Source organism: Tachysurus fulvidraco, chromosome 19 (assembly GCF_022655615.1).
Source record: "Tachysurus fulvidraco isolate hzauxx_2018 chromosome 19, HZAU_PFXX_2.0, whole genome shotgun sequence".
Taxonomy (NCBI): Eukaryota; Metazoa; Chordata; class Actinopteri; order Siluriformes; family Bagridae; genus Tachysurus; species Tachysurus fulvidraco.
Genome location: NC_062536.1, coordinates 4,574,635 through 4,584,634, shown reverse-complemented (window position 1 = coordinate 4,584,634; position 10,000 = coordinate 4,574,635). Strand labels below are relative to the sequence as shown.

General features: G+C 39.3%; 1 protein-coding gene and 1 long non-coding RNA gene across 4 annotated transcripts in view; one reads left to right on the top strand and one right to left on the bottom strand.

Annotated features, from left to right (window-relative positions):
- Positions 1-424: 424 nt before the first annotated feature.
- The window catches only part of LOC113645930 (myelin regulatory factor-like protein), a 26,957-nt gene continuing 17,381 nt past the window's right edge, over positions 425-10,000 (bottom strand). For all 3 annotated transcript variants that reach the window (XM_047804005.1, XM_047804006.1, XM_027151901.2), the window contains 12 exons: positions 9,961-10,000; positions 9,724-9,796; positions 9,549-9,637; positions 8,755-8,817; positions 8,537-8,592; positions 6,572-6,766; positions 6,443-6,481; positions 6,253-6,337; positions 6,089-6,163; positions 4,339-4,447; positions 3,323-3,397; positions 425-2,019 (listed from right to left, as the gene is read on the bottom strand). The exon at positions 9,961-10,000 is cut by the window's right edge and continues 121 nt beyond it. In XM_047804005.1, the coding sequence (XP_047659961.1) occupies positions 1,933-2,019; positions 3,323-3,397; positions 4,339-4,447; positions 6,089-6,163; positions 6,253-6,337; positions 6,443-6,481; positions 6,572-6,766; positions 8,537-8,592; positions 8,755-8,817; positions 9,549-9,637; positions 9,724-9,796; positions 9,961-10,000 (986 nt within the window). In that variant the 3' untranslated portion in view covers positions 425-1,932. The remainder of the gene's footprint in view (positions 2,020-3,322; positions 3,398-4,338; positions 4,448-6,088; positions 6,164-6,252; positions 6,338-6,442; positions 6,482-6,571; positions 6,767-8,536; positions 8,593-8,754; positions 8,818-9,548; positions 9,638-9,723; positions 9,797-9,960) is intronic.
- Positions 1,333-10,000, top strand: part of LOC125139612 — a 9,119-nt gene continuing 451 nt past the window's right edge. The window contains exons 1-2 of the long non-coding RNA XR_007138650.1: positions 1,333-1,416; positions 9,974-10,000. The exon at positions 9,974-10,000 is cut by the window's right edge and continues 68 nt beyond it. This is a non-coding gene — a long non-coding RNA (uncharacterized LOC125139612). The remainder of the gene's footprint in view (positions 1,417-9,973) is intronic.

Genomic DNA, 10,000 nt, shown 5'->3' with positions numbered 1-10,000 from the left:
TAGTATTGCTTGCTGAGACTTTCACCAGTGGACTTCAAAAAAAGGACAGCGGTTTACATAAAAAGCTTGAAAAGCACTGAAAAAAATTATAAAAATAAAATAATAATAATAATAATAATAATAATAATAATAATAATAATAATAATCTCAGTTAAATCTTTCCATTTCCTATCATTTCCTATTATATGAGCAAACCAAACCAAATCGAAGAAACCGTGAAATAAAATTAGGAAACTAGACATGTTTAACTATATAGTATATAAGTACATAAATATTTAATATTCAAGATTTTTACGCTTGCTGACTTATTTTGCATTTCGTACCTAAGTAGCCTTTTATATTGTGTGTGTGTGTGTGTGTGTGTGTGTGTGTGTGTGTGTGTGTGTGTGTGTGTGTTTAAAATGATGAGTCATCAGACACTGTGTAGAAGTTTGTCTCTTTACAGTCTGCTTCTACTGACACAATAATTGAACAACATTGCAAACATTCTGATTCAAATTAGTGTTATTGTTTTTGTTTAAATACAAAATTGTGTGGTGAATATTATTATTATTATGGCTGATTTTCTTCTTCGTCTCCAATCGTAGTTTGTTTGATACAAAAATCCGTGAACACATTGAGCAGTGCAAACAAAAGTAACCATATCAAATATGGATAATAATAATAATAATAATAATAATAATAATAATAATAATAATAATAATAATAATAATAAAGAAATACATTATATAGAAGCCTGTTCATTTAGGGATTGTTGTAGTGAAATTTTAGCAGTAAGTCTTGTGCAGTGAGCTAGTGTAACTTGCACACACACACACACACACACACACACACACACACACACACACACACACACACACACACACACACACACACACACACACACACGATGACTGGGTTCTAATATTCTGTTCAGGCCATAGATATTGTGTTTTTATTTTAAAAATGATTCTCGCAATTCAAAGATTTATGTGCCGGGTTTCTCCCCAATTTGGTCTCTTGCCAATTCCCACCCACCAGCTCACCATTATCATACCTACAGTAACACATGAAGCCACCAAACTCCTGCTCATGCAGCGTACATTATAGTTCATTGTGACGCACTCAGAGACAAATCCACCCTCTTCCATATAGGTGATGTCTGAGACTTGCCAGTGTCACCGGTGATAGATAGAGCACAGCTTTGCTCTTGTTCACGGATGGCTGTAGAACTGTCAGGATTCAAGCTCATGATCTTCTGACGATAAGCTGAACACTTTTTTTTCCACAAATACATATATTAATATGAGATAAGAAGTTGTGACACAGAAGTTAAACCTATCATGCATTTACAGAGCGTACGGGATCGTTAATAGCTGAAGTCCACCGTATACTGTCCGTTAATGATTGAATGGCCTGAGAGACCGGAGCAGACAGGTATGTCATGTACCAGCATTCCCAGGCTCTCAGCGATAACGATGTTAGTTCCAATAAATTTTTTATAAGGCCGTTGACCCTGATTGGTCAGGGAACCAACATCATCAAACCCCTGGATAGAAACCAAGGGAACTTCCTACACATAGTGCAGCTTTAGCCTGAAGGACTGAATTGTGAATCATTTTTCATTGTTGTACTGGATATTTTTTTTTTTATTCTTTCCATTTTAGCCCTTATTAACCCTTTAAACACTTATTTGACAGTGTATTATCCTAACCCATATTTCTACTATTGACAGATTACTGTATATATGCTACATAAAATCAACACACACACACACACACACACACACACACACACACACACACACACACACACACACACACACACACACACACACACAGTTATATACGCAAGCCAAGCCTTGGTAGTCAGTATCACTTCTTCCTGCTTTAAATCTTGTCAAAGCATTAGGAGGATCTGTGATTATTATGGGTGATTAGGATCAATCCAGGATCACTGGCAGTGGCGGTAGAAATGGAAATGGTAGTCAGTAAACAGAATTCCCACATAGTTGGGGTCTGTAGAACAGTGAGCATGGCCCTGGGGAGAGATCAGATTGGGAAATTCATCACATATTACTCACAATGTATATCCACAAACTTTATGTATGGAAGCCCTGAGAGGCCATGTGTTACTATAGTTTTCTTTTTTTTTTGTTTAGTCGTGATGTCTTAATTTCCTCATGATGTCTGCATAAGAACATGCTCTAGAAAAGTAGAGATCACATACGCTTTTACTTTGATAAGTGTCATAAGTGTCTGACATTAAGAAGAAGGTTGTGATGTCTGCATCTTTATTGTCTAAGACAGTACAGTGACCCTGCTGAGGTTAATCTGTACAGGTTAACCAGTATAGTGACAGGTTAACCAGTACAGTGACAGGATAACCAGTATAGTGACAGGTTAACCAGTACAGTGACAGGTTAACCAGTATAGTGACAGGTTAACCAGTACAGTGACAGGTTAACCAGTATAGTGACAGGTTAACCAGTACAGTGACAGGTTAACCAGTATAGTGACAGGTTAACCAGTATAGTGACAGGTTAACCAGTATAGTGACAGGTTAACCATTACAGTGACAGGTTAACCAGTATAGTGACCGGTAAATCAGTATAGTGACAGGTGCTGAGGTCAATCCAGCCTCTGTTTCCGAAAGCACAATGAAACTCTCTCATTCATTTTCTACCGCTTTATCCGAACTACCTCGGGTCACGGGGAGCCTGTGCCTATCTCAGGCGTCATCGGGCATCGAGGCAGGATACACCCTGTACGGAATGCCAACCCATCACAGGGCACACACACACACTCATTCACTCACACTCTCACACACTACGGACAATTTTCCAGAGATGCCAATCAACCTACCATGCATGTCTTTGGACCAGGGGAGGAAACCGGAGTACCCGGAGGAAACCCCAGAGGCACGGGGAGAACATGCAAACTCCACACACACACACAAGGCGGAGGCGGGAATCCTGGATGTGTGAGGCGAACATGCTAACCACTAAGCCAGCGTGCCCCCCTTTCACAATGAAACTAAACGCACATATATCGTAGGAGCGGCTTTTAGATACTTAGCGTTAATGGAGCTGAAAGAGAGCGTTTGTGAGCTCTTACATCACAGAACAATAAATTAAAACGACAGTATTTATGAGAATAAAGGCTTAATGTTTTAGTAATCCGTTACATATTAACAATGAAATAAACGTGCAGAGATCACGAGAACATGAAGTCATGATCCTGACAAATCTTCTAATAATGCATGGCTTCTTAGGACTTTCTTACTCATTTGTGAAACATGAAGAGAAAAATATTTATAGAAAAGTAAAAAAAAAAAAACTTACCGCTACCGAGAGACGGAAGTGATAAGATGAACGGAAATGTCGGGCGACTGACAGGGGCCACTCGTGTACGTACCCCTGTAAGACACCAAACTCTACATTAGCATTTGTTTTACTTTAAATACATCGTTTTCCGTTCTGAAATGTGTACACGTTCTGTACATGTAGCATATAAGAAGAAGAAGCCTTTATTTACCTCACCTACAGTATACAGTACAGTACAGTGAAATACGTTTTTTTATATATCCCAACTTTTGAGTTTGGAGTCAGAGCACAGGGTCAGCAAAGACACAGCACACCTGGAGCAGAACGGGCTAAGGGCCTTGCTCAGGGGCCCAACAGTGCCACAGGATCAGACCACAGGATGAGCCAGGAAACAACACCCAGGAACAAAGAGTGTTTAGGGCTTAACAGTGCCAGCGGCAGCTCCTGATCAGGGGTTGTTGATCAGAAGGCCGGTATTTCGGGTCCCTGACTGCCAAGCTGCCTTGTTAGGCCTTGAGAAAGCTGTAGTGTATGTGTGGTGATAATAAAGGCTTCTAATTAACTGTTTAAATGACCACAACCCAAAGTTATATCTCTGTGCATGAGCTCTTTCATCAGTTCTCTCATGATTATGTATTACAACGTGTACTTTAAATATACTAACATATGGTACAGCAATCTAATTGTCTTGCAACCAGCAAGATAATCTGGTTCTAATGGTATGAGTAGTGTGTATTCATACGAACTGCCGTATACAGTACATAGGTCAAAATAATAAATGATCTTTTATTAGTCATTCGATCATCACTCCTTTAAGGACCCCAGCTTTTTTATTTATGTTTTAGAAATGTATCAAATTTGAGAAACCGCACACACACACACACACACACACACACACACACACACACACACACACACACACACACACACACAAACACACAAACACACACACACACACACACACACACACACACACACACACACACACACACACACACACACACAGTGAGGAATAGATGTTGAGAAAACACTACCTGTGTGTTGAGAACTCTGTAGAATTCAGAGTCATTATTGTCCATCACAGCAGTGCACTCCTCTCTCAGCTCATACGCACACAAGTGAGCCACTAACAGCTCAGTAGTGCTGTTCAAACACACACACACACACACACACACACGTCACCCAGAGGAAATATACATTTGATCAACACACTGCACAAAATTTTAAAACGTCACCACACTGGTATTTATTCTCTTTAACACCAAATATAGCCCAGACTTTTATGACCACTCCTAATCACACACACACACACACACACACACACACACACACACACACACACACACACACACACACACACACACACACACACACACACACACACACACACTACTCACATATTTTACATTTGCCCTGCGTTCAGAATCACTGAACTCCCTTGCAATGTTATTATCAAGTCCTCTCATTACAGGAATCTTTCTCATCCAGTACCTTCACAACCTCTTTTGCTGTCTTTCTAAATCATCTTACTTTCTTATTTATATTCTCATTTTTACATTTAGAATCGTCTACATACACATTTTAAATACGAAGTTACGAAGCATATGTTTAACATCCGCATGTTCTTTATGAACCTGTGTACATGGTTTCTAGACTAAGTACAGTATATGCCTTGTTCTAGTCCATGGATGTGCCTAGACAGTTTATATCCAGATTAATCTGTCCCCGTTTTTGACCCTGCTATTCACTTAACATGTATTGGATTGTTCGCGGTGTCTATATTGATCCCTGTTTCTTATATTCTGAGCGATTGTTGTACCTATTATTGCGACACTCAATAAACATCCTGCATTTCCATCCGACCTCCAAAAGTTTGTGTTTGTGACACAAATGACCACCAGGTATTAAAGGCAGGGTCTCCGTTGTTTGAAAGCCAATGTTGACATATAAAATCACCCCTAACCCAAATGGGTCACACCCCTGTATCGATAGCTCCGCCCACACATACATATGTAACCCGGGCAAATAACGGAAAGAAACGTGTCTTTATCATAGCTGAAGGGAAGAACAATACGAATGTAGATAAACAAAAAGCAAAAATGACACACAAGCATAATCATGTAAAGGACGAAGGCATATATTAGTTCTGTGTAACAAAGCAAAACCAACGTTACTCACCTATCGAGAAGGAAAAAAGCGCCTCGGCGTCTTAAGTAAAGTTGAGTTTCCCGAGTCAATAATTCCTGAGCTAAACGCTGTTACTACACAAAACGCGGTTGTAGCTGCCTCTCTACATTACTACGATAGAAAAGAGGTGTTATTTGTGTAGTAACAGCGTTTAGCTCAGGAGTTATTGACTCGGGAAACTCCAACCTGTGAATATGTGGCCAACTTCCTGCTCCTTCAGTTCTCTCCAGCGCTGGAAAGCTGATCCTATATTAACACGTCCTACTTCTTGCCTTATCGTAAGTCTTTCTTCTCTTCCTTACTTTGTTTTTATCCTCCATGTCCATGTTAAAACCGCTTTCTGCTAATGTCACACATGCGCACTGAACACTCTCTCCGCCGCATATTGACAAGCCCCGCCCCTTTCTGCTCATTGGCTACACGTTTGTTTTGTTTGTCGGCCCGACTCAGTTTACAGAAGCATTTCTCAAACAACGGAGACCCTAACTTTAAGCTGTGTAGAAATAGATGATGTGTCTGTTGCTATAGAGCAACTGTAGATATTGTACAAGTAAATTGAGTAATAAACCGAATGCTAGTAATGAGAAGTTTCCGCACTTCATCTGCAGGGTGACTGGCATGTTGATGGGAATGTGTTTGCTAATGGGGATCCGATAGCTGTAGTTCCCTTTCCTGTAGAGAGGCACAAACATGTTAGTGTGTGTGTTGTGCTTTATGAATGAAAATTATTCTTAAAATAACAATAAATCAACAATATCTACCGAGAGTCCTGCTGGTCTATATATTGGTGGTCTATAACCTGCTGGTTCTGGGTGATAAGGATAGAACTAATGGTTGTGTTTCTAACTGTAAAGAAAGAAAAAAACAAGTAATGCAAGTTAAAAAAGTAAATGATATTGTACTTCCAAGTTGAACTTTATATCGTGTCAGAGTTTTGTTTATTAATCTCACAGTCGCTGAAGAAATGTAACCATTCCCATGGAATATTAGCTGAAAAGACACAAAAATCAACATATCAAAAAAAACCAACAACAACAAAAAAGGATTTTTTTTCATACGTGCCCTTGTAGGATATCTTACCTGTCTGACTATTTTCAATATGAGGAGGTGTTTTATGAAAGCCTGCAGGAACACCTGAGCTCGGTGTGACAGACACACGGCTGCCGGATGACGTATGTAGACAGCAATAAACTTCATCCGAGTAAAACACGCCGGAAAAATCGATCTCTGGTGGCCAAGTGCCAGGAGATGATGTAGTAGGTGAGACTGTGGAGTCTGTGAAACATCAGATCACAATCATGGAAGCAAATCTCTCTAGTTTTCCAGTCAGAAGTATGTTGAAAACGTTACATCAAACGTACAAAAGTAAACACAGTGTTAACGTCAAGTTTCAGATGATTGCACCATCTCTACATTCATCATTTGAAATAAGTCTATTTCTCTGTAGCAAGTGTTCACAGTCACCACAGCTAAGAATTCTGACACATTTTCTTGTACTGACATAAAGACAACATACAAAAGGTGAGAACAGGAACACACTTGTTCTTGGAAGTTTCACAACAAACAATTATTCTTTATAATAACCATTTGTTCTATGTTTATGTCCTGTAAATCCAGTCTGATCCTGCCCAGACTTTTGGCCATGTGCGTTTGTTTATGTTCTGTGTTCCTGCCCTTGTCTCTTCCTCCCCGTCTCTGTACACCTGTTCCTCATGTGTTAACTGTCTTGTGTATTTAACCGTGCCGCGTTGCCTATGGCGGCGTGGAATACTCGTCTCTTGTCGCGTCTTGTGTCTTGTCTGTGTTCCTGTTTTGTGTTTTTTTTTAGTTATTAAACCTGTTTATTTTAGCATTTTAGCTATTTATTCTGCATTTGGGTCTGTTTTTATGCCTGCACCCCTGACAGTAAAGCTGCTTTGAGACAATGTCAATTGTAAAAAAAAAAATGCAAAAAAATGCAAAAAAAAAAAAAAAATTGAATTGAATTATAAAATGTGTAATATTTTGTTTAAAAAATAAAGTTATAAAATTTATATCATTACCATATGGTCTGTCATGGTATATTTCTTACTTATCTACTCAGTCCAAGCAATATGTATGTATTCATACATTCCTATAGCAAATGGAAGTGCAAGTTTGCTAAATAGCTACTGCAGTTAAAGCAGGACAAGTCTTCAGTAAAAAAAACAGCTTTTTAGTAAGTCATCTTTCCTCATCCAAGGAATTTTATTGCTTCTATGATTTATTTGGGTTTCATTTTGAGTAACTTTCTGAGTAAACACGTTGGCGGTTCTTTACTGAGTACAGTCAAATGCGTTCGGTTAATCGGGCATTAGCTACACATGTGCTGGTTAGCCATTCGGGTGAAAAGGGCTGGAGTATTTCTTTAAAGAGCAAAGGATTCTTGTAAATACTTTATTGTGAATTATAGCTTATTATACAATAAAATGTTTTCATACACCTAGACTAAAGACATTCCAACTCTCAGCTCCACACAGCTTGATCTCAGGATCATTGTCCTGCAGGAAGTCCCAGTTGGTAATACATTTTTGTTTTCTGTCTGAAATCTTAAAGTGTTGCTTTAGTATTTCTCGATAATCCTCCTTTTCTCATTCTGTATGTCTATTTTCTGAAGTGCATCGCTCCCTTTTCCAGTAAAAATAAACACCTGAACCATGACGCTACCACCCCCATGCTTCCCAGCTGTGATAGATGGTTTGAACTGAATGTAAAGTAATGAAATGTGTGTTGTTTGAGATTAAAGATCCTTAGATAAGGTAGATGTAAACATTTGGCACCTACTGAATTGGCTATTCTAGAGAATGCGAAGACAAATACAATGATAAAGCTGACTAGTGCATTGATTGAGACACTTTATATACTGTCTATATTAAGTCTGTATGTTAGCAGCCACTCGATAGAGTATAACGTGTAGTGCTACGTTAAACTTAAAGGAAACTTAGACCACCAAAGCTGAGATTTGTTAACTTTCAGTATTTCACTGCCGAACTGTGATTACCATAAAAAAGACGTAACCTTTCTTACCTGTAATCACCGTTTCTGTAGTCGTAGGGATCGAGCTCGGATGCATACTGCTGTTACTATTAGAAACAGAAAGGTCCAACGCGTAAACATTCATGTTTGCAATGTTATACAGTATGTACTGGACCAACTGTATGCTTTACATGCAGATATAACAATTAAAATTGCTAAAGGACAAAAAAGCGAAGTGCTGGATGATGTTTATGATGACTGCACCGTACCTGGACTCAAAGTCTATGTCTTCTTTTAATGTGAGCATGTACAGTGACGTGATACAGATGGCACTGGAACCATGTGGAGGAGGAAAATGGACAGATGCCAGTGTTAATGCACTAATATTCACTTGTAGTAATAAGGTACACTTGAAACTGGTTTGCATTTACTGTATGTATGTACAGTGATCCCTCGTTTATCGCGGTTAATGGGGACCGGAACCCCTCGTGATAGGTGGAAATCCGCGAAGGTCCGCTGATGGTCATCATCTTCCTCTTCCTCTTGGGCTCACTAGAGGAATCTTTCGCAGGGGCACGGCGCTTAGGAGGCATCGTAAGGGCTTAACGAAAAGGTCATTTAGAACACGATACGCGAGACACAGTTGACAGCGTGAACAAGAGTGGCGAGATACAACAAGGGAAGAAGCTGGAAGAGGATGCGATGATGCTCAGCCGATCAGCTCAGATCTGGCGCCGGGAACCGCCTTGTCTGAATGCCCGTGGGTGTGTACAAAGCCTCTGAGAGAGTTTCTCTCTTTGTCTGGCATCCTGGGAAACCGTTTTTATTTTTATTTTTCGATGAATATTTTTGAAAAATCAGCGATGCACTGTTCAAACCTGAACCGCGAAACTTAAACCGCGAAGTGGCGATTGATCACCGTATACTCTGCATACATCTGACTATATTCAATTACTACTGCAGTACTATATTTACATTTATTTTCAGTTTTCAATAGTGATATCAGCATGTTTATCTTTTGGTTTCTGTTGAATATACAGTATATAAAAGAAAAAGGACTCACCAAAAAGCCATAGTTACCACAAGCAGAATGATTGTGGTTTGGAATAATCGGTGCTGGAGGCAGTGCTGGTATTTCTCACGCACATACTCCTGACACAGAAAACATTAGTAAAATACAACATAACATTAACATCAGGTCGGGCAGGAGTCATAGGTTTTGGGTTGTTATAACTCACTTTACTAGTTTTTAATGGTGAGGGCTTTTGGGGAGGAGCTGGTGTTTGGATTCTGTTGCTTTTAGTGACTCCTCTGTAAGAGAAATATAAACAGGGAATAACTATACTGTATGCACACGATTAAAACAGACAGCAGACAAAAACGGGGTAATCAAATGAGTTTGACTGGTAATTAATCCGAAAATTTACTGATTAAGACGTTGATCTGCAAATAATAAGGGTTTTAATGACATTTACCGTTTGCTTGCAGCGGTGCTTTTGGAGCGCATGCTCCCCA